Consider the following 25,597-nt stretch of genomic DNA (forward strand, 5'->3'; position numbering starts at 1 on the left):
TTATGTTAATCTATGCCTAGATGTCTTCTGTAGTGTGTGCGTGTTCAAGTCCAAGTAGACACTGATTAGGTAGCGTCTCTACTTGGACATTTGAAATGCTGGAACATATTTACCTCTTAATTTATTAAAAGGTTCCACTTTCAGAATAAAGCTATTTTTAGTCATTTATTTATCTTGTTGCATTGATATTATTATTTATGTGTGTAATCCTAACCCTTTTATCAAAGTAGGCGGAATAGATAAGCAGTATTGTAGAATGGCTCATTAACAACAGGAACAGAAATGTTTATTTAGAGGAAAACAGAATGGTATCTACTTCACATCTCTGTAAAATCTGTTTACAGTTACATATGCCGTCTCCCCACTGTTCCACTTGCTGACAGCCACAAGACATATTAGAACATTTAGGATTCCAAGTTACAAGAAAACATTGCACACTGCTGACTGATGACAGAAGGCAGGTTTTTATTATAGATAAATATTTAGGCTTTAAAATAATTGAAGACATACATAACCATAAGAACCACTGATGTTGTGATTCAAACAGCTACAGTATTGTAAACATTGTAGGGTTACAGAAGCAACAGATTCAAAGACACATGTCTCCTGGAAAGTATCAAGCCTGCCTGTCTATCATCGTTCACAGTTCTCCCTATTTGCTGTCACTGATGTCCTCTGATTTATTTTAAATATCCCCTTCAATTTTATGCTTCACAGCTAATGACCACCCCTAAAAAAAAATGTTTTCATAGGATTGCCATATAGTGCATTTAAGTAGAGAGATGTGATTATGAGAGCCTGCAGGACATTAATACTGTAATTAAAATACGATAACAGAAAATAGACACTTTGCTTGATTAAAGTGGTTTGTAAATGTTGTATAAACCAGGAATATTTTATGTACAGTATAGAGTTTGTTATTCATTAATAACATTGTTTGAAACATGTTTTCTAAAGAGGGTCATCAAATGGATTACTAGCTTTCCTTTTATTGCAGCTTGCTACAGTCGCTTTTTATGAGCCCATGGGGTGATTTTCAGACGCTTAATAACCATAGCCAATTTTTAAAAATTCGCAAACGACCATTGAGTTAGGTTTTATAGGTAATTATTTATCAAGAGAACCGGTCTCATCTCATGTCATTAATTCACACCTGGTATAAACTGGTGAAAATAATAAATGCTGGACAGAGGATGGATGCAAGAAAATAGTACCCGCTACATTCACGGCTTGTTCTACATTCACTATAAATGCTTGTGTGCATTATTTATTATTCTTTATAGGGACAAACAATACACGTCTCTATTAAGATCATATTTTTAGGTGATTCCAGTACAGTGGCCTAGTGGTTAGCACTTCTGTCTCACAGCACTGGGGTCATGAGTTCGATTCCCGACCATGGCCTTATCGGTGTGGAGTTTGTATGTTCTCCCTGTGCTTGCTTGGGTTTCCTCCGGGTGTTCCGGTTTCCCCCCACACTCCAAAAATATACTGGTAGGTTAATTGGCTGCTATCAAAATTGACCCTAGTCTCTCCCTCTCTGTGTGTGAGTGTGTGTGTCTATATTAGGGAATTTAGACTGTAAGCTCCAATGGGGCAGGGACTGATGTGAATGAGTTCTCTGTACAGCGCTGCAGAATTAGTGGGGCTATATAAATAAATGATGATGATGATTATGCATTTATTAGAACATACCACAATGTACCACGGGCACATGAAAAGTTTACCTAGACATAGCCCGTTAGTGAAACATCATAAGACAGAAATAAGGTTGATGGCTTCCATGAATATTCATACAAACTACTTGCAGGAAAATGAGCATGTGTTTTAGACGCATTTTAGTGCTTGGGGTTTATTGCATTTTTGGACGCATTATAGTAACACACCATAAGTTATAAGAAATAGTTTGTGCCACATTTTAAAATTCTGAATGTGCTATTAAAATTTTACAAGACAATGGTGGAAATAAGCCCCAGAAGAATCCATCTGTCATGAATTTTTAAGCATTAGCACCAGAAAAGCACTTTAGGTGTGAATGAGTCCTGAGAAAAAGAGCGTTTCAGCTGCTGTGAGATACTGATATACTTACATCTAAATGTTTCTTTGGGGTTTTTTTCAATGCAGCTATTCTCACCAGAACTGTAAAAGGATTTTTGGCAAATAGCACCGTAATGACCATTTGAAAGTACATATAATACCACGTGTAGCACTTTAAGTCCATTAAAATGTTCAATAATAACCAGTCAACTGATCTGCTGAAATCAGAACATGACATTTGTAACCTTCTGTGCTTACTGCTGAGAGCTGAAATTCAGACCTAAAAACACATATTGGTTTTTTATACATAAATCAACGTGATTGTGTGTGAGGTTTTTTATTTTTGCTTTTTTTCGGTGTTACTATACTGTTACAATTATTGCGGTAATGGTAACATTTATCAGTCTTTTTCCCCCATATACAGGTGGCTCTATAGGAGAGCTACAGTGTATTTGTCACTGTATATTGTTTTAAATGTGCCAAAAATAACAGTTAAATAATCCTGGAATAAACCAATGACAGATATTTCTTAGCAATCAATTAAACCTCCCTGCTCATTTTTTTAAAATCTTTCCATCGGACAGTTAGCAAAACAAAGACTTTTACATCTATGTAAAACCCTGGAATTTGTACAGTGGTTCTGACTAACAGGCGGATTCTGTGTTATTTTATAGGCACGTTCTTCATAAGGAAGAGCTCTTTCCCAGTTGTGCTATGATCTGTTGATTAGAACATATAAGAATTTCAGCTGTATATTCCCAGCAGGGTGTAACATTAATCACGTTCCCTTGATTGCATGAATTAGTTACAATGTTTCCAGACGAGAAAAAAAGACAACCCTCCCAAACTTCCCTCTTGATGTACTATTGCAGATACCTGGGCTGAATTAATGAATCAATATTTAAAAAGAACATCCTTCTCATCTATTAATGGATCCATTCTGGATAACTGAAATAGTAAATTAGATGGGAAGTTTATGTTGTAACTAAGGAAAGGGGTACATTAGGTTGGGGGACCTATGTTTCTTCTTGGTATCCTATGATCAAACCTGCAGGACAACCGACCCAGCAGGACCAGGACAGCTGAACGGAGCAAGTATTTATCAGTATACATATGAAGAAAATCATACTGTGTATCAATGGTTCCATGCTGATGTTATGCACTTTCAATGTATAGTCGTCATATCTCATCAGGAAGACTCCCTAGGAATGCACCACTAACATGGAAACACGAGCAATTATTGTAACCGTAGGAATGAAACTTGGGGGGTGGGTAAGAGAAATTTTCTTGTGAAGCTGGATGTACTTTCTCTGTGCTCCAGTGTGAAAGATAGGAGGGTTTTACTGTAAGACATGGAGTTCCTTGGAGAGGTCATTGTAAGTATCATAAAGTGATGGAATGTAGGCTACAAATCCCATGGGGCCACATCGCTGCAGAGATTAACTTCTATATAAAAATAGTATATTGGGCTTTTAATATTAATATATTAATTATATAAGTCTCAAAAACAGCACAGAAGTGTTGAATTGCCAAATTATATATATATATATATATATATATATATATATATATATATATATATATATATATATATATATATATATATATATATATATAATTTGTGTGAATCTAAAAAGTCCAGCAATGAAGACATCTGTGTTGTTCATCCAGCTATACAGGCCCAAAGGATTTGTGGCCTACATTCCATCACTTTATGATATATGTAGTCTATCTAGTGGTGGGGAATACCCTAGCTCTGGTTATACTTATTGCTATGCTGTAATGCCACCTCTATTTAGTATGTTGTTGATAGTGAAGTAGAGCTTGATTTGGCAATAGGTCCTGCAATGCCCTCTGCTGATGGAATCAGAACTCTTAACAGGTTGTGCACCTACTCTGATCTTATTTAATCCTCTTGCACCACGAAGTCACGTGCTTAACTTCTGACCTGGAGATTTCAGCAGTGTAGTATTAAATGCGTGTGTAGATTCTGTTCTCATTGGGAAGCTGTTTGTTGCACTTATTTGTTTGTCCTACATTCTCATTATTTAATTAAGACAGAAGAGCCACAATTTTAAAGAAATAGGACTACAGATGTGACTGATGCTTTTAAGTAGTGACTTTATAAGAGCCAACATTTTAGTTGTTACTTCATTTTAAGGAAATAGGATTACAGAGGTTACAGATGCTTTTAAGCAGTGATTTTATAAGACTCGACCTTGAAATTAATGCCCTGTATTAAAACAAAGGCAAGACCTTATGATACCTGGTGTGCTGTTATATGTGATTTAACTCTGAGTACTGTAGTTATGTCGCTCTATTATAGCACATTTATGTGATTACTATAAAAGTTTTATTGGGGGCCAGAGAGTTATTTTGTCTTTAAAGTATGTTTCACTGAACCAGCCAACAGATTTTGGTGTGCTTTATGTCTGTTGTTATGAATGTCAAGATCATAAATTCCAGTGAATATTCTTTTGAAAGAGGGAAATATAGTAAGTTGCATAATTATTACTGATATACCCTTATTTAAGATTATTAAGATTATTCAATTATGTATTAAGGAGTTGTAAACATTGTTTCTGGTTCTTAGCTTTTCAAAATGTATATTGCATATGATGACTTTGGGCCTGATTCATTAAGGATCTTAACTTAAGAAACTTCTTATTTCAGTCTCCTGGACAAAACCATGTTACAATGCAAGGGGTGCAAATTAGTATTCTGTTTTGCACATAAGTTAAATACTGACTGTTTTTTCATGTAGTACACAAATATCAACTTTACATTTCAATGTACAAATAAGCTATCAAGTATAATCATCATCATCATCATTTATTTATATAGCGCCACTTATTCCGCAGCGCTGTACAGAGAACTCATTCACATCAGTCCCTGCCCCATTGGAGCTTACAGTCTAAATTCCCTAACATACACACACGGACAGACAGACAGACAGAGACTAGGGTCAATTTTGATAGCAGCCAATTCACCTACCATTATGTTTTTAGTGTGGGAGGAAACCGGAGCACCCGGAGAAAACCCACGCAAACACGGGGAGAACATACAAACTCCACACAGATAAGGCCATGGTCGGGAATTGAACTCATGACCCCAGCGCTATGAGGCAGCAGTGCTAACCACTGAGCCAACGTGCTATTTGTGTGCTACATGAAAACACAGTCAGTATTTAACTTATGTGCAAAACAGAATACTAATTTGCAGCCCTTGCATTGTAACATGGTTTTGTCCAGGAGACTGAAATAAGAAGTGTCTTAAGTTAAGATCCTTAATGAATCAGGCCCTTTATGCTTATATCTGGACTGACTTTTTAACCCCTCTTTTTAAAAAACAGCATAGGCATATGTTTATTGCATACAGTCCAGGAGTATAGAACCCGAGGAAGTCTGATTCTTCAAGTGAGAGCATTGCTGTTGGTGTGTGACAAACCATTCAAACATAATCCACAAATTGGTAAACAATTTATTTATTGCCATGCAGACCCTACAGATGACTGTTGTTGCTCTCGGTTGCAAGATTTTAGTCTGCAACAACCAGAAAATCAACAACGCCAACTACACTTAGTAGATTTTTCATATTTCCCGTAGATTGTTTATGGGGTACAGTCATTAAACCTTATTTATACAGCAACAACATATCAAACACATTCATACATATCCAGCAGATGACACATGGCATATACTAGAGGTGTATCGGTTGGTTTACAGAGCATAAGCAACACTAATCCCTAATGGCAGAGATTTTATGCTCCATTCTGCGGGGAATGAACTGAGAGAAGCACAATGCATGACAGACACATGGAGATGGTACTTCTCCACTAGTACTGCTGAATTCATGGCTGTGGAGTTTATACCCCAAATGTTCTATAAACCAACACAGTGACTTTTTTTTATTGTCACACTGTCAGTAACCGAAACCTCTGGCTACACGACCGACTTCATGTCATGAGACTGAAATCAGTTCTTGATTAATCACACCGGAAAGCACATCGCTGCAGACTATTGTATGTGATCAGTCACAGCCATGTGATTTCCACTCATGTGAATGGCTGTGATCAATTTCATGGAACTAGTGAGTTCAGAGTTCGAGAATCACTTGTACAGTAATTAGTCCCAGTAGAGGCCAATGACTACAGGTCCTGTGATCTGCCTCATGCAATTTGCTGAAATGTCTGACTAACTTTATATATTTTAATCAAAGTTGGGAAGTGACTGCCTATCGTTTGCAGGTTTTCATATTTTAGTCATATAAGGAGTTGTACAACTGGTGGGGGAGAGTGTGCAATTACCCATCCTAATACTTTGTGGATGAGGGAGCTTCCCCTGGGATCTCCTCTGTCTGCAACTGTACTTTAAAACATAGTCTAACTGCACGGTGGCTAAGTGGTTAGCACTTCTACCTCACAGGGCTGGGGTCATGAGTTCAATTCCCAACCATGACCTTATCTGTGTGGAGTTTGTACGTTCTCCCCGTGTTTGCGTGGGTTTCCTCCAGGTGCTCCGGTTTCCTTCCACACTCCAAAAACATACTGGTAGGTTAATTGGCTAAAAATGACCTTAGTCTGTGTGTGTGTGTGTGGCGCTCCAATGGGGCAGGGACTGATGTGAATGAGTTCTCTTCTCTGTACAGCACTGCGGAATCAGTGGCGCTATATAAATAAATGACGATGATGATGACCACTGTAGAACAGATTTCTCTGTGCCTTTGGTTATGACGCAGTGAATGAACAGAGAGGGTTTGAGAAGACAGCAATCAATACCGCTGTGCGGTTTAGGAAGGACTGAAAACAGGGCCAAGAGGATGAAATATACTAAATGTTACAGCCAAATGAGAAATAAAATGAATAGGACATGGAAAAGTCCCTCATGTCTAATAACGTCACATTTTTTCCTGTTCATACATATGCAGTAAATCACTTTCAGATTATTATACGAGCACCTCAACACAGGCTAAATGGTATATAACCAACCAACACACCTCTGTAAGCTATCATTAATAAGACAGTGTGTCCTAACACATAACACTCCCAATATCACACATTTGGAAGGAAGTGTCTCCTCTTCTCTAATGTGTCTCTTTTCACTGCCTCCTCCTACTCTACAGCTGTTAGTTTTTTGGTCCTGGATTCAATTATACAGAGCATTATGTGGCTTCAATTATACAATCTAATTATACAGCACGATTACAAAGAAATGGTATAGTTTCAATTGCACAATGCCTAATAAAAACCATTTCATTAAATGGACTGCCAAGGTTTAGCAGCGCAGATCTGAAGGGCAGTTGTGTGGATTCAGCTATAAATAGTTAAGCAAAGTATTTGTTTCCTGCTTAGTCAGATGTGCTGAATATACAGTAAGTGCCTCTCCAGGAATGAACATTTAAAGGGAGTCTGTTTACTTTCAGGCACAAGCCTTTAAATGATTTTATAGCTTTTATGCAATTAGTTCATGGTATTCCAGTGAAATAAAATTATTCAGTGCTCAGACTGAGCTACTACGCTCACATTTCACCATGTACAGGGTGCTTATTAGAGTTATTATAGTTATGAGACTTTTAAAAAGGTACAATCTATTTACGACAAGGCATACGTCGGCTGTAGTTCACTACCAGCGGAATAGAAGCAACAGAATCAACTAACAGGTAGCAGATAATTTGAGGGGGCTTGTACTGCAATTCACAAAAAAAATATACTGTATAATTCTCACTTAGGACCTCATTTAGAGTCGGACGCAAAGTCTGTTTTAGGCGCATCGAAAAAAACCCTATTATCACGCATGTGCAGCAAGCACCATATCCTCCTGCATCTTGGACGCAATTAACACTTGCGACAGCTTGCGACTCACTACGAGAGAATGGGAGGAACGCGGAATTGTGAAGGCGTGACCGTGTAAATACATCCAAGTCGCAGTGAGTCGCAGACGCAACACACGTCAAAAAAGGGCTAAAGCTGTGCGGCAGGAATTAGGTGGCGCAAGCGGTTAGCTAGCTGCAGGAACTGCTCGCAGCTCAGTAGGGTATTCCGAGTGGGACGCAACTGGGGCTGCTTGCCACTCGTAATACCCTACCAAGCTGCGGCACACCCCCACTCCTATACTTCTTAAACGGACTTTGCATCCGACTCTAAATAAGGTCCTTAAAAAGAGGACTTGTTGCCTTGGACCATAAGGATTTTTACTGGTTTACATTCATGTTTATGCTGATTGATTACTTAATGTTTTAATTTATTAAAGGCCTGACCCCCACAGTGCGGTTCACTCTTATTTTTATTAACCCTGGTCACCCTGCACAGATCCGAGTCCTTGCAGTAAAATGTTATAGTTGCTGCATTATGGCTAAGCTGCAGGTTATAATGTGTTATGCTTTGTGGATTATACTATGCTATACAGAGGAAACATGTTTATTTTAGAGTAGCAGCACAGCGCTTGCACGCTAAACGCACTCAACAAAACCATATTCACATAACTGTGAATACTGCACCAGAATGTGTCTGTATCTATATTTTTGTGTAGCGTAGACTTGCGATCCCTTACGCTTGAAGTGGCAGAATGAAGGAGTGGAGAGGAAGGCTTAGCATGAGCTGAGTACAGTAAAGGTGTAATCATGTAACTGTAATATAATTAGGAACGCTTGCATCCTTAGATACGCAACTTAGAGCAGTATCTGTTGCGGGTACTGGAGTGCTGGATGCAATGAAAGATATACAATGATCATGACTACTGCAGCACAGAGCAGTGATTTGAGCCGCCAATCAAATTGATGCAAAGAGATTGGGGTGACATGCTTGTCTGTGAAACAAAGTCCATACATCTAACTTGATAAATATTCTCTGTAAATATAATCTGTTTTATGACAGTTGTGTGGTTCTTAGTCAAAAGTATTTTATAAATAAGAGATAATTGTCTTTTACTGAACTTAACTCCTTTGGACCACATGGGTGGATGCCAGGTGATTGATCTGTCTTCATCTTGTTTAGAAGAATTGTCACTTCCTCCAGAGTTTCATTTCAACAAGAAGCACAGTCAGGGCTTTTCAAAGGAATACATATAAAGTCGCTGACAGGCTGCTTGATTCTTTTACTTATTTTGTTATATGGAGCTGCCCTTTAGAGAACATTGCCTTTTTTCAACTTGTATTTGTTTATTTATAGAGATGGTTTTTGTTCCATGAACTTTCTGGTTCACACTATTTTTTGATCTGTAAGTCAGTCGGCCTAGAACATTGACAAGTGAAATGCATTTGAGGTCGTGATCCTAGTCACCCACATACCCACTCATTTTTAACAATTTTTGAACTCTATTTTACAGCAAACCTTCAGCATTAAATTCATACTCACAGTTTCTCAAGGGACTTTAATCCAAGGAAAGATCTATTCTTTACAAGTGATATCTTGTTATTGCTGAGAATCCTATAAAAATAAAAAAGGAAACAGTAAATTAAATTGCTTTAACTTGATACACATTGTTTGCCTAATGGCATTTATTATACATTGGTTAAAAATAATTAGATTATACAGCAATTAAGTTGGAACTACCACCATGAAGACATCATCATCATTTATTTATTTAGTGCCAGCAAATTCAGTAGCGCTTTACAATTGGGAACAAACAGTAATAAAGCAATACTGGGTAATACATACAGACAGAGAGGTAAGATGGCCCTGTTCGCAAGCTTACAATCTATGGGACAATGGTTTAGTACATAAGAGTAAGTACTACATCATATTGCATATTTATCCAGCTAGAATGCAAAGGTAAAACATTTTGAGTGGGCCATTTGATCAATCACACAGCAATGTTGCTCAAAGGGTTGTTGTCTTGTGTTAGCTGTGCAGAGGGTGGTGATAGGGTGACCTAGGGAGATTAAGAGGGTGGTTGAAGAATATTATAAGCTTCCCTGAAGAGGTGGGTTTTCAGAGAACGCTTGAAGATTTGAAGACCAGAGGAAAGTCTTATTGTGAGAGGGAGGGAATTTCACAGATTGGGAGCAGCCAGAGAAAAGTTCTGTAAACGGGAATGGGAGGATTTGATGAGTGGAAGAGTGACAGAGAACTTGTGCAGAATGGAAGTGTCGAGTTGGGAAATATTTTGAGACATGTTTGAAAGCTCATAAGATTGATAGGTTGCTCAACAGTTTTGGCTTCCTGTTTACTCCACTACCTTTGTAATATACTCAGTTAAACAAAACTCCCTGATATAATACTTTTTTTTTTTTAGGGGAGGAAGGTTTGGCTACAGCATGGTCACTTGTAATGGAGACTTGATGAGATCATGATTTATGAAAAATTGTTTTCATAGACCTAAAATTAATCACCCCATAAGATATTTTCCCACATAGTTGTATGGTGATTTAATATTTTTTTTTGCAATATTTATATTACTTGGATTTTCTTTTTTATAAGAAATGGCTTCCATCTTCCCACTCTACCCCATAGCCCAGACATGTGCAGAGTATCATCATCATCATCATTTATTTATATAGCGCCAACATATTCCGTAGCGCTTTACAATTGGGGACAAACGTAATAAACTAATAAACAAACTGGGTAAAACAGACAAAGAGGTGAGAAGGCCCTGCTCGCAAGCTTACAATCTATGGGGTATGAAATTGTTGTCACATGGAGGGAATGACCAGTTCCTGGCAAAAAATTCTGCAGCTCCTTTAATGTTGCCGCAGGTCTCTTGAGTTTTTCTTGTTGTCCTGTCATCAACTTTGGAGGGACGTCTTGATCTTTGTCAATGTCCCTATTGTGCCCCATCATCTCCACTTATTCATGATAGTCTTCACAGTGTTCCTTAGTACATGTATTGTCTGTAAAATTCGTTTATACTCCAGTCCTGATTGGTACTTTCAACAATGAGATCCTGGAGATGTTTTGAAAGCTCCTTGCAGATTGTGGCCATTCCAGCAGAATGCAACCAGGAAAGCTGCAAGGAAATCCTACAGGGACAGATGATCTTTATTTGGGGTTAATCACAATGACTTTCATTGCTGGCAGGTGCATGCTAATTACCTTTGAATATGATTTTGAACTCTGAACACAGTTTACAGTCCCATTATGAAAGGGTGTGCTCACTTATGCAATGCATGTTTTTTATGCTCACTTCTCTTTCCTAAAAATTGTCTATTTATTTTCTGTGGAATTTCCTTGGTTGGAAGGTCACATTCAAGGTCTGACATGATTTACCTTTACAGCACAAACACCAGCAATCTCAATAAGGGTATATAGACTTTTTAGATCCACAGTAGTTTTCAGTCACAGTTTTAAGGGTACTTGTGTACTTTACGGACTCATTGCAGAGAAAGCAACAAATGTTTTGTCGTCCTCATCCCAAACCATTCAGCATCTACTCTCCTCCCCATTATTAGAGAACGGATCAGACCTGGCACTACAATCATATCGGATTGTTGGTGAGCTTATGCGGATATCGGTAACAGTGGTTTCCAGCATCTAAGCGTGAATCACACCTTCAACGTCGTGAATCCCGAAATGCTAGCAAATACGCAGAAGATTGAAAGGATGTGGGGATCTGCTGCTAAGTGGGGAAACAAAAAAAGAAGAGGGACGAACAGGAATTTCCTCGAATCGTACATGGCCGAAGTTTATGTGGAGGACTAGCCTAAATAACCGTGATCCTTGCAAAGTGATTTTAGAAGATATTTCCAGTTTTTTCCTGAAAAAAACAACCAAAGAATCGGAAGTAGCAGCGGACGTCACCAAAAGTTCTATATAATAAGGTAATGAATCCGTAAAGTACACAAGTACCGTTTTAAGAATTACCCAGTTATGTAATGTCTAGTAAACGTGCCAAAAGTCCTTCATATTATATGTAATTTTTTTTATTTCTTTTTTTAAACATTGCACTGTGGATCATTAGCAGTTTTACTGAGGGGTATGTACATGTTAATAGCCTAACATAAACTAATCGGATAAGGACATTAGCTGGTTTGTTTCTCTAGTAAAACACACCTAAATAATTTATAATAAGTTATATGCAATAATCTTTTCACCGTATCCCTGACAAACATGCATTTCCTAGTTACACAGTAATTAAATGGCCTGTGTATATATGGCTGATAAAGTATTTGTTCTGATTTATAATGTTTTTCTCATAAAACACTTGTTTGACTACATCAAACCCCTAAACATAGCAATGTCAATCACAGCATTAACATCTTGAATGTCACAAGGATAGTCAATACCTGCATCAAAAAAATTATTAATTAATTAGTGTGCCCAGGCCAATGGTTGTTAGCAGGCGCAGGCTGGCAGGTTGCAGCCCGGGGGTCGCACAGGCGGCCGCATCACATGACACGCGATGCACCCGACGGCAGTATTTGGCCAATATTGAATCCACGGGGGCGGGGGGGTGGGGGGAGCAGCCAGCCCGAACAGCCGTTAGACAGAGCGGCCCGGGGGACCGCTGCCCCCCTGCCCCCCGGTCCAGCCTGCCCCTGGTTGTTAGCGGGCTTCATTTGCAGAATATGAGGAGTGACTTACACCTACATCAAGATAAAACCTCTTGTCAAATTATTCTGTAAAGGTTTCTTCCATGGACAAAATTGGCACAGACAGAATCAGAGCTCTGTTTGGATTTGGGATAGTTTTGCAGAATGAACTGGGTTTATGGTCAGAATTTATGCTTGGACTCAGCGCCAGCGCTACTAAGCGAACTAAGGCAGCCACCTAGAGCACCAATATTTTGGGCCTAAAACACAGAATGAGGGAAACCATGGGCCTGAGTCGATAAGGAGGGCAAGGCAAAAAAAAGGAGTAGATTTTCTCCTGAACAAACCATATTACAATGCAAGGGGTGCAATTTGGAAGGGGGGTGGAAATTAGTTTATTATTTTGCACATAAGTTAAATACTGGCTGCTTTTTCATCTAGCACACAAATATTTGATAGTTTTATTTTTAAACTGAAATTTGAAGTTGATCTAGGACATGCCCTACCCCAACTAGAAATCTGTCCCTGCATTTTAAATTTACCTCCCCCTCCAATGCAACATTATTTTGACAAGGAGCAAAGTTACTCCTTTCTTTTGCTTTGCTCTCCTTAATGACTCAGGTCCCATGTTTTTATTTTTCCCGACTGCTCTGGTGATTTAAATTAAACACAGACTCCTTTTCCATTGGCTGATACTGGGGAAAAGGGTATTTATCTAACGTGAGAACACTGCGTGCTTTCTACCTTGTCCAGTTGTGCTGCCATGTGCTGCTCCACCATGTCAGTAAGATGCTATGAACATGACAATGTTCAAGGTCACTAACAAGGTGGAGCAGTAGTTGAAAGCATTACAAGAACTGACATCCCCCTCCTCTATCCCCCCCCACCCCCAGTTACAGCACACAAAACAAAAACTAGGCGGGTTGCGGTGTTGCACCTGAGGGTGGGGCTAGGTTGCCTATGACCTCTCATCAGACCCAGCATGGATTATGGCTTGCACTTAAGTTGGATGTAAGGGGAAAAGTAAGGGGAACACTTGTACACTTTAATTGCTCCTTGTTAACAGATTTAGAGGCATATTCAATTGATGGCGGAATCGCCGAAAACCCCGCGCTCAAAAAATATTACCGTTTATACGGTAATATCTCGCTGGATTTTGAGTAAATTACCATATTAACAGTAATTACGCGCAGGATTACCGTATTAACGGTAATATTTTTCGAGCACGGGGTTTTCGGCGATCCCACCGTCAATTGAATACCCCCCTTAGTATTAAAATAGAATGTGAATATATGGAAAAATACAAAAATGTATGTCTAGTGGTATCAGTCTTATTTTATTCTGTTTCTCTAGCAAAATCATTAAAATGCAGCGCAGAAAGACACAATCGTCAGGATTGTAATCCCTGGCTCTACTTTTTTCTTTTAAGACAACTTTCTTCTACCATATGAACTTTGTCGTTGAAGAACAGAAACGCTGTGCTGCCAGGGTCAATTCTACGGAGGTCCTGTCTTCTTTTCATGAATGTAAGTGAATAGTGCTTCCAATATTTCCACTTTTTATGTGATTCACTCAAAATTTTCCTGTTCTTTTTTCTCATTCTACTTAATTGGGTCAATTATTTCCAAATGAATAAAAAATGTTGTTCTTAATTAGTGGGGAAATCTGGAAGCTATAAGAAACCATTTAGGCTTTTTAGAAACAGCCTGCAATTATCCACAAAGATTTCTTTTTCTACTACATTCAACTGAAATATTTAATGATTTGTCATAAATTAGAGGAACTGTTATTACAAGAAAGTGTGCATGATTTATAAGTTGGTGCTGAACAGTTATCAAATGTCATACTCTAGATGAGACAGTAATATGCTGAATATTATAATATTTATCCCGCTATCGGCAATGGTGAGAATGGAATAATTGGTCAGATGACAGAATGGAAACTCAAGAAACCAACAACAATGTTTCAAACTTGTATAAATACCTTATAGTTGTTATGGATTGCGACTACTGACATAAGCTTCCAGAACAGGAGTTAGAGGTCTTTATCTATTGCAGCCGCCTTTCCCGTAGACCTTGATGTGCTCACAGGTACTAGGATGCTTCCAGGTCTTAAGCTCTTGCATAGTGGATACTTATGTCAAGTACCGCAGCAGGTGGGTAGTAGGCGGTAGCCAAGATAGGAGCGGATGGTCAATAGCAGGCTGAGGTCTAGGGTCCGTAGTGAGTAGAGTGGTCCGGAACAGGCCAAGGGGGTCATAGCTGGCAGCGAGCAGGGAGATCCAAAATACAAGCAGAGTTCAGGGTGTTCTGAGTTCAAGCAGAAACCAAAAAAACAAAGCCAGGTGTTACAGCAGTTATTAGTCAGGAGATTAAGCAGAGTATCCACAGGAGACACAAATGCAGCAGCAGGTCAGCAAACCTCAGAGAGACTCTATAACTGGCAGGGAGTTCTGTTAAGTCTGCCCTCTTTCACCTCTCCTTGTTGTAAAGAGCTCTTTTCGATGTGCTTCAGACATAATCCAGAGATAAGAGGCATCACCACACTGGGTCCAGAATGATTAGAGGCCAATTGCTAGCTCTATATGGATGAAGTCCCTTTCTTCTCTGCTGACCAGCATTCGGTGACAGCACTCGTCCAAACCTGGGAGAACTTCAGCTGAGCTTCAAGGGCAAAGGTCAACTGCAGGAAGTCAGATGCAATGCTTTTCAGGCAGTGGTATCTCTCATCCCCCACTGCATTCCAATGCATCAAGTCAGACTTCATCAAGATTCTTGGATTATGGTTTGATGGGGGGAGGTGGCCCTGAAATATTGGGAAGAAAGACTGACGACAGTTCGTCAGAAAATTGGTTTGTGGAGACTCAGAGACTTCACCATCGAAGGGAAAGCACTGGTGCTGCGCATAAAGATCCTTCCCATTCTGCAGTACATGGTCCAAGCCTGGTCACCCCTTGCTGCAGTCTGGAAGACCATCACAAGGACAGTCTTCCACTTCATCTGGGTCTCCAAAGGGGACAGAGTGAAGTGGTCGGTTATGTACACGAAGCCCCTCAAAGTTGGGAAAAGGATACCAGTTTTTCCCACTATGCTTGCGAGACTTCTTTGTTTGTAACTGTGTCCGCATGACTTTGATTGGAAAGAACACTTGCACTGCTGAAAAGTCCATGTCTCACTTTTTCCTGCTGCCTCTTTGGTGGTTTCTTGGCTGGGACAAGTGGAACATCTCCTTCCCTTACAATTGGCCTACACCTTGGTTTTATCTGGATGTTGTACAATTTGTGAGGGACCATTATCTGGAGGGACTTGAACCAGATTTGTGGAAGTCAAAAACTATCCACAAGCTCATCAGAGCTAAGGACATTATGGAGTCTGCTCCAGGGCTCTCTGCAGCAAATGCAAAACACGTATGGGAGAATGAGGCTTCTAAGAGGCTGACTAATAGATATAAACACATTGCATGGATGGCTATCCAGGGAGGATCTTCATCTCAGGACATTCATGCACTCCCGGAACCTGTGCAGATTTGTCCACTGACCATTTGTATCAACAGAAGTGAAACATCAAAGCATATTTTTTGGGACTGCCCCACTGCACAGGCACTGTTGGATGTCTTGGAAAACAAACTTAAGGACAGTGTGCCAAGCACTTGCCTTGGAAATGCAGGAGGCCTGGTGCCTTATGAACTGTTTTAAGGTCGCTATATGGCTTGCCAGGAATCGCCTCATTTTGAAAAGGGAGAAGATGTCTATCCAGGACTGTCGCAGGCTGAACCACAGCCTGCTAAGAGACTATAAAACCATTGATAGTTCTGAGGAAGAAGAAGATGATTGATTTTGTCTCCGTCTGATTTGGGGCTGTGACTCAATTTCTCCTTTCCGCTATCACTGTTTGAAGCATTGTTGAAATGTCTATCCATTGATTTAGTCTCCCTCCACTTATACGTGTCTGTCCCTCAATAAAGCTTTGGGCCTGTGTACCCCACACACACATACACGCCTCTCATCTACTTTCCCCTCACAACCATTGTTTGTTTGAGACTATTGTGGTGTTTAAGTGATGCATGGTTAGTGCAGTACTTGATGTACAGTGTAGGATGTAATATCTTGCACCATATGTCTTGTACTAAAAAGTATGTCTGATTATGTTTCATGGTGTATTGCACTTATAGCTGCGCTGCGACGCAGTGCACTTGAATGTAATGTATTGTACGTTTTTTGAAATACTGGGACAACAGTTGAAATTTTATTGTCAAGCACTGCCTAGGTTTGATTTATAGTAATTTTCTTATGTACTATAATCAAAACAATAACTATAACCAAACATATGCAATGTTTTATAACTAATTACAATATTCTAATATATTTAAGGTTACACAGCAGTAAAAAAAAAAGTAGTATTTTAATAATAGTTATTGTGAACCCTACCGGCACAATATTCATCATGTTATTCTATTTGTAGTGTCACCTGGCTGTATAAGAACACTGTGTTTTCTCACCAAGAAATGAGCGGAATCCTGAAGCTACCCTGGTGATATCTGCGGGGAGTGTTTAGGTATCTGAAGTCTTCTGAAGCTCTTCCCATGTGACTGTGAAACCATACCTACTAACATTTACATCTTTAGAATTGGGATACTAGAAGGGGACAAGGTCATGTTAAGACGGAGATAACACCACGTCGCATTGGGACATACCTCATGCTTCTGAACTGTTATACCACTCCCAAAAAAATTATTACAATAGTGTGCTCGGCAACTGCTCACTACCAATCTGCACTGCAAAGCGGTGGTGAGCAGGACACACATACTAACAGCACTGACATGTCTGTACAAAAGCTCTGACTGTCGGGATGATAGAACAGTCCCCTAGAATCAGGACTGTCCCACCTAAATTTGGGCAGTAGGGAGTTACAGTGAACCAGAGATTTCCATATATTTTCTGATAAGAGTCACTGTGAAGGCTCTAGAACACTGCACTCTTCTGGCTGATCAAGTGGAGATTTCTAATATGCAAAACTTGTAATGAGAAGCAGCTTTCCGCGGCTTGCTTCCTCTATCTGTGTCCAGGCTGTCATGGCAACAGCTGGGATGTCACTTCCCCCTCCTCTGTCAACGGTCGGGACGCATTCACTCATAGTGCTGCGCCCCGGTATCTGTTGCAGTCAGGTACGTGCGCATGTGTAATTAATTATTTTTTCCATTCCTGGGGGACTAATTAGGCATATTAGATGCCTAAATTGTGATTGGCCAGTGCCATAGAGTCCGGAGTCCTGCATATGTGCTGACCTGCTCTGAATTAACTCCTGTTAACCTGTGGATATTCTGCCTTGACCCGATACCTGTTGTGACCCTTGGCTTGTTTATCACCCTGCTTGATCTCTATTAGTCCCTGACCTCTGCCTGTTTCTGTATTGTCTCTGCTCACTTCCAGCTCTGACCTTTTGGCCTGTTACTGACTACGTTACCTGCTACGGACCCCTGACCACGGCCTGTGTTCAATTATCCGCTCCTATACTGGCTACCACCTCCTAACCACCAGCTGTGGTATAGCATATAAGCCTCCACTACGTAAGAGCTTAAGACCTGGGGGCATCCGAGTACCCGTGAGCATATAAAGCTCTATGTGAAAGACGGCTGCTATAGGTAAAGACCTCTGTCTAGTGTTCTGGAGGTTCATATCTATAACTGCTAGCCGTAACAAAACTCAATGTTATTTCATTTTATTCAACATATATTGTTGATAGTTTTCCATAAATAAAAATATAAAAAACTGTCTGCCCCTGCCATATGCCAACTAAGATCTGAAATGTATACACAGGTAATATATTGTGTTTTTCTATGCTTGTTTTTATCATTTATTGTGCGAACTGCAACAACATAATGATTGTTTTTGTCCTTTCTTTTTGCATAATAAGGGTATGATATTATATGGGAAAACACAGTTAAAAGAAATGTCCAGATCCTAAATAAACACATTAATTTGAGCTACAAGCATTTTCATATTCAAAAAGAACACAACAGAATGTGCTCAAAACGCCTGATTATCTCACATACACAAAAGGCTACCTCTTTATTGTTTCTTACACTTATAACTGCTGCCTGAACATCGGATAGCTTCCTATTACCAAACAAAAGTATTGTTTTTGTTTACAGTCTTTGATCAGCGACACACTGAAATCATATTATGTTAGTTTTATAAATGATGCATTATAAGTAATAACATGCAATACCCAGCAGTGGATTTGTATAGCGAGAGCCCTGCCATTTGTGCGTGATGTGTTTTGTGCCTTTTGTTCAACTGGAGAGATTTTAATGCGATATATGTAAACCGCAAGTGGGGCATCTAACCACATCCGGTATAGCGATATGACGGGGGATGGACCTACACCGCGTAAGGGAGTAAGTCACCAAGCCTCTTTTCCGCTTAGAGGCAGGATATAAAAACTGCCCAACATCATATGGAACAATACCAGCCTTGAGAAAGACTCAGAGGGAGTTGAAACGCGTTGGCGGCGATACCGGGGTCCGACCTGGACGTGGAACAGAGTTGGAGCATTGTGTGATCTATGCCTGTGTTCTGTCCTCATCTGGTATGAGTCCCTGACATATCCATTTAAGGATTGTTTTTATCATTTGTTTTATACAAGATTATTTGTTTTTAATGTTCATACAAGAAGTAAAACAGTGGTGCACTAGATTCTTCTTGTTTTTACTTTATTTACACGCATAATGGAGAATGCAGTGACATCCAAGTGAAGGAAAGGGGGAAGAAATAGAGTGTGAAGGATCTCTGAAGGCCCTTTTTAAAGTGGAAACACTGTAAGCATATGCCCATTGGGGTCAAGGTGTCACAGAAGATTCACAGACCTGTTCATTTGGGTGTTTCTTAATGATTAATCACATGGTGTTGGAATCGCTCATTTGTGATTAAGAAGTGTGTTTTAAACATGTTACACTATGTCACGCTCTTTTGAGTTCTAGCCAAAAGAATAAGCTGGCAGACTATCGGTATATTGAAAAAAGAGTGCCTCATCTCTGCTGTGGTTTAAGATTGGTGCCTTATATACACTTGGGATGGGCATATTATTATTATTAATTTTTATTTATAGGGCGCCACTAGGTGACCGTAGCACCGTACAGGGGCAAACGAAATTAGAATACGAGGTGAGACAGCACAGTACAGTAAACAAGAGGGTCGGGGAGGGGAGAGGGGAAGGTCCACTTACGACGGAGTCCAAGAGGGAGGGCACGGATGACAGGGAGACCCCCAGAGGGGAGAGGAGGAAGCGAGAGGGACGGGGGGGAAGAGGGTCCTCGGGGGGGGGCATGTAGCTGGAGAGCGGAGTTAAAAGTAGTGAAGACAGGAGGAGAGATAACCCTGCTCAAAGGAGCGTACAATCTAAGGGGTGGGGTGTACAATCTAAGGCGACCTGCAGGCGTAGCGGTCCTCTGGTCTGCCTCTAGATGTAGCACTCGCGGATGAGATGAGCAGGTAGAAACACGTAGTCAGACTAGGTCCTAGGTTCAGTACACAGACAGACGGCAGAGGTACAAGCAAGAGGCAGAAGCAACGCCAAACAAGCCAGGTCAGGAACACAGGATAAGCATAGTGGATAGTCAGCAAGCCAAGTTGGTACACAAACGCAGAGGAATCAGAATTGTCAGACAGGCAGAGCTGGTACACGGGAATCAGATCAGGTACAGAGAAGTCACAGAGATCCACAAGGAATCAGGAAGCATACAAGTTGCTCTGACACTTACCATGTGTCAAAGTGAGGTTTAAATGACCAGCAGTTCAAAATCCCCGCTCTGAGCTTAGCGATCATGTGACCGCTGATATCCGGAAGTGACACTTCCGATAGTAGAGAGCGGACAGCGCTATAGCGAGGACGGATGACACTCTCTAACCGTCTGAACCACTAAGCTTAATGCTTCTTTAGATCCTCTTGTTTCAGACTACCCCTTCCCTCTAAATTGTAAATTCTCACGGGCAGAGTCTTCTACCATATGTCTCAAGTCGTCGTTGTTTGTCCCTGTCTATGCAATTTATTCTGTTAATTGCGTCCATGCATTTTTTATTCTAGCTTGTACTTAATCATGTTATTATGTTTATTCATTTTATGTTTTCCTTAATTAAAATGGGATTCATCCTTAGCACATCGGGATTTTAAAGAACTTAAACGTATACTTACCTTGCCCCTACATCTAATTCCTGTTGGTATTGGGAGGGGGGCAGGGGAATGGCTTAATGAGGTCATCATGTTGACATGTGATGATGTTAATAAGCCCCACCTCCTCAACAACTTCCTACAGAAAAGAACCAAGGGATTGAGGGAGAGGGAACTTAAGGTCATATCTCCCCCATCCTGGCAGGGGCACCCTCATATGAAAGACAGGGGTCCCCTATTTCCAACAAGGTGCTCCCTTAATAGTTTTTATCTGGTAATGTGTGATCACCAGAAAATGCCCCACTACACTACAAAAAGAATTAAGAAGTCCTGTGTTCGGAGAGGAGAGCACAGATCTCCCCCATCTTGGCTTTAAAAATGTCAGGGGTACCCTCATGCAAAAGAGGGGAGTCCTCGCTTTTAAATGAGGTGCTCCTTACTAGCTATTGTCTGGTGAGCATCAGGCATTAACACACCACACTACAGAAAGCATTATGAAATCCAGTGATGGGGGCTATAATAGCCACATCTCCCCCATCCTGGCTTCAGTAAAATAAGGAGTATCCTCAATTTAAGCGATATGTTGTTTTCAAATTGGTATGAATTGTTCCTACACATTGTATATGTTTGCTTTTAGTCCACTTTTGCTTTTGCTTTTAGTCCACTTGCTGATTTCAATTAAATAAATACACATTTTTGCCCATTTGGGGTTTTGTGGTTCTTCATTATTATTATTTGCTGTGACAGGAGGTATAAGCAGACTAACGGCATGTTCTGAAAACGCAAACTCTTCTGAAAAAAACATGGTATCATTTGAGTGGGCACCAAACCAACAAATTATTGAGATTGATGTTGGAATGTGAAACAGCCCAAAAAGGGCCAAAATAGGCTCAGCAGTGTAGGGGTTAACAGGGTTTTGAGCATACTATTTGGAACTGTTGGTCTTTTTCAAAGTGGCACGTGAAAGTTGTGTTAAATCTAGGAAAAACACAAGACAATGAAAGTTTTATATTGTGTACTGAAGGAGAAACTAGTAATAAATCTATATTTTACGTTTTAGAGTATAAAAACAATTCTTCCGATAATTGAAACAAGCCATTCCGAGTTGTAAAAAAATGATTTGCTTTTGTTTAGCTAAATGGTTTTGTATAGAGTGTGGGTTAACGATTTATGGGAAACCACATTGAGCAATATATTTAATATCAATATAACCAGAGGGCATAACTCGCATTGGAAATCTCCAAATGCTTTGGCAGAAGACTTCTGAAATAGGCATTTACTGTTTACTAACTGACTACAAATACACACAGTGGAAATATTACAAGTAAAACAGCACTGAAAAATAAATCGGTGAAAGTTAGCCATGCTGCATGGGGTTTACTGTGGAGTCTGTCTACCAAAACTGCTAAATATCTAACAGATAAAAAATCAGCTACATCATTATACCTAGTACTCTTTACTAAAGCTGGTCATATGCACAGGCCCTTTGTCAGGATCTGCCTGTACTGCAGCATTGTCTTAGGATGCTGCTTTGTCGGCAGCTCCTGTCTCCTGGACTATTTTGGACTTGGCATTATTTGTATTAGCCTTGCAGTACCTCTGACTCACCAGAGGTGCTGCTATTGTACCCTTGACTCTTCCCTCACTAGCAGGAGTTAACCTTCTGTTTCTGACAATTACTGCACCTGTTATTTATTTATTTATCTATTTATTTATGCCTTCTTCCCATAGCTCACCTTTGCTGGTCATTGATGTTGTTGTCATCATTGTTGCTATTATACTGTTTCCTTGGACTACTGCAGGCTGCTAGTTGTCATTCCTGTTCCTGGTTTCATCTCACTCAGCTAGTTCACCTGTATCTGCTGTATTCTGTTTTTTACCTGCTTCCAGCCACACCCAGATATATGTTGTTTAGTCTGTTATATCTGGTTTATACCTTTCCTGCACTATTCTGGACTATGTTTGCTCAATAAACTGTTAGGCTTTGACCATACTCTAAGCTCCATAGCTGTCATTTCCAGCCTTAGCACAGAAGTGTGAAACCCTTGTTATTATATCATTTATTGTTCTATTCTATATAGTTGGATCTAATTCTTTGTGCTTTGCTCACCTTGTGGCTTATTTATTTGCTTGTATACTTGCTATTGTCCTAGATACTTGCCATTGTTACTGCTGTTTTTGACATAACATAAATACAATTTTTTGAACAAAAAACCCAGTTCCTATGGAAAGCCTCAATCCTGAATAGAGATGCAGCAAAATGTTTAAAACTGTTCTGCAAAATAACCTCATTTCAGATTTTTGCCGCAAAAGTTCACTGATTTCACTGCTGGAATTTGTCCTAAAGTGTTCCTAGGTCTACACCAACTAGCCAACATTAAACATAATTGTGCCAGTTCTCTTCATAGATTAGAATATTCCCTGAAATAAGAATTGACAAATACAGTGCAGCATTTTATTCCATGTTTTGCAGCAAAAGGGTAAATTACTTCACAAGGTGGATGTGAGATAGGGATTAGGTGGTGGTCAGTCATCTTGGGCACTCTCAAGTTATGCATTTAGAGCACAGGGTACAGGATTACTTGCAACACGGACAAGGCACAGAAATCAGGCTTATTTTTAGTCCTACTCCTTTATATTGGCCGTACTTTAAATTCAGGCTTAGAAGCCTGTAGGACACAGATTAACTAGGCTCAGAGTCTAGGATACAAAAAAGGACACTTTGGCCAATATATTTCAGGCATCAGGTAGGAAGTTAACTCCTGTTTATTTAGAGATTGCACACGGTCGGATACCCACTTTTCCTACCCTCTTCCCTGGTGGCCTTTCTTGCAAGTGGTCACTTAGACCTGTGAGCAACACTGTGTATTGTGTCCTTGCACGCATTAGTCTGGCCCCCATTAACAGTAGGCTCTTGAGGTGCTTCCCGGCATAGAATCCATTAGCTAGGCCCCCATTAATGGTAGGCTTTTGGTATCTTTTCTTGTATTTTCCTTTCCGTTTCTCCTTTGATTGGCTGTATGAATTGTGGGTGTCTTGGATAGGGTGGTGCACTACACCTAGAGGTTACTGTTACACTGCATACCGGTCACAGAGTGTTGTTAGGACCAGGCACTGCTGTTGTTGTTATTTTAGCACTAGACACCATTCTTTGGAATCTCAGACAACCATCCAGAGGCGGCAGTGTCTATAAAGTGGGTGTCCCCTGTTCTAACTTTCTTATGGGGAGGCCCTCACCATTTATGTGTAAGACATTCGGGCAAGAGTCTTCCCTATCTCGAATATCTGCAGCCCCGTGCCCAGGCCCAGATCAAAATTGAGCTGTCAGCAACAGGAGTAAAGTGCAGTTTCTCTAATCCTGCCTATCAGCTCAGAAACTCCCTCTTTCCTCCCACACTGTCCTTCCCCCTGAGTAATTGTTGCTGTCTTTACCCTCGACCAAAGTGGTGTATGTGGAACTGAATGCTGAAGGTGCGGTGTGAATGGCAGGTGATCCGAGAACAGGCTTATCACACTCCCACAGTCCACTGTGTGTGTGTGTGTGAGATAGTGACTGATGTGAATAACTACATATTCTCTGTACAGTGCTGCATAATATGATTGGCGCTATATAAAAAAAAAAAAAAATCTCAGTCCTTGGGACAGCCACTGGTCCGTATTTATATTGTTTTGCTGCATTTGCTGTGCTGTCCCAACCTTCACCACATGCCACTTGTATAAAAGAAATAAGAAGTATTTGTGTCCCAACATACCTGATCACCCACTCTTAGAGAACCATATACAAGATAAGGAGATAGAAAACTTGGACAAATAACACTGAGTTACAACTCCCCAGCTGGATTTAAAGATGATGAAACAATGACAGCTTGCTACTGTCACGGGCACTAGGAGTCTTTACCCAGGGATCACCAGGTGATAGGCTTACCAGAGCAGTATAGGTGGTAATATGGTACTCTGGTAGCAGGGTGATCACGGAACAGGAAATGGCAGATGATGAGATGCTCAGGAAAGTCTATGACTAGCAGCACTGGCAATATGGAGGAAATAATACACGAGGAACTGTATGGACAAAGGACACGTGAAGGTAGTCAGTGGTCTGCGGTAGCAAGTTGTACCACTGCTATAGTGAGGAGGAATGTCCAACAGAAACGAGGAGGTGATGAGAGTCAGCGGTCTGCGGATAGCAAGTTGTACCGCTGTCTGAGTGAAGGAATGGAATCCAAGTGGAGGTATCCGGGGAGTCAGTGGTCTGCGTTAGCAAGTTGTACCACTGCTATGTGAGAGGATACTGGAACAGGTGAAACTGGAAACAGGGGTCAGTGGTCTGCCACTAGCAAGCTGTATCACTGAATATATATGAGGAGGTGCACGGGGAGAGACTGCAACACAAGATATACACGGGCACCTTGACTTTGATCCACAGTAATATGCACAATATAAATGTATATATGACTGAACAACACTGCCAATATAGAAAGTCTCTTGAAGTAATCCAGCACGAGACAACACAGTCAATGATGGCAATAGACTCAGCGGATAGCACACTCCAGAGGAGAACCAACACAGTCCAGCAAGGCATGCAATACACAGCACAGTCAATGGGAAGTATGCATACCGTGGTTCAGGAGAAGGCAGTCAGACAGGAGTGCAGAGATACCTGAACGGCAGGAGGCCGGCAGGATGCAAAGTCCCTGGATGGGTGAAGCGGTGGTCTGGCAGGTGCAGCGCACAGGTAGGCAGACCAGCAGGGAACACAGGAAGACGTGGAGAGCGGATCAGCAGTAGATGGATGAGTAGCGCTGAGGAGTAACAGCAGCGGGTCTCTGCGGGAACACGGAGGTAGCCAATAGCAACCAGCAGGTGCAGTAACGATGGGACACGGGAGCAGAGTTGAACTGGAACTGTTGATCACGGAGAGTAGCGGGTAGCAA

At 40.6% G+C, this 25,597-nt stretch overlaps 1 protein-coding gene across 2 annotated transcripts in view; it reads right to left on the reverse strand.

Moving 5' to 3' along the window:
• ADGRA1 (adhesion G protein-coupled receptor A1) overlaps window positions 1–25,597 on the reverse strand; it is a 493,506-nt gene that overhangs the window by 442,986 nt on the left and 24,923 nt on the right. For both annotated transcript variants that reach the window (XM_075216183.1, XM_075216182.1), the window contains exon 2: window positions 9,389–9,460. In XM_075216183.1, the coding sequence (XP_075072284.1) occupies window positions 9,389–9,460 (72 nt within the window). The remainder of the gene's footprint in view (window positions 1–9,388; window positions 9,461–25,597) is intronic.

This window comes from Mixophyes fleayi, chromosome 6 (genome assembly GCF_038048845.1).
Source record: "Mixophyes fleayi isolate aMixFle1 chromosome 6, aMixFle1.hap1, whole genome shotgun sequence".
In the NCBI taxonomy this organism is placed as follows: domain Eukaryota; kingdom Metazoa; phylum Chordata; class Amphibia; order Anura; family Limnodynastidae; genus Mixophyes; species Mixophyes fleayi.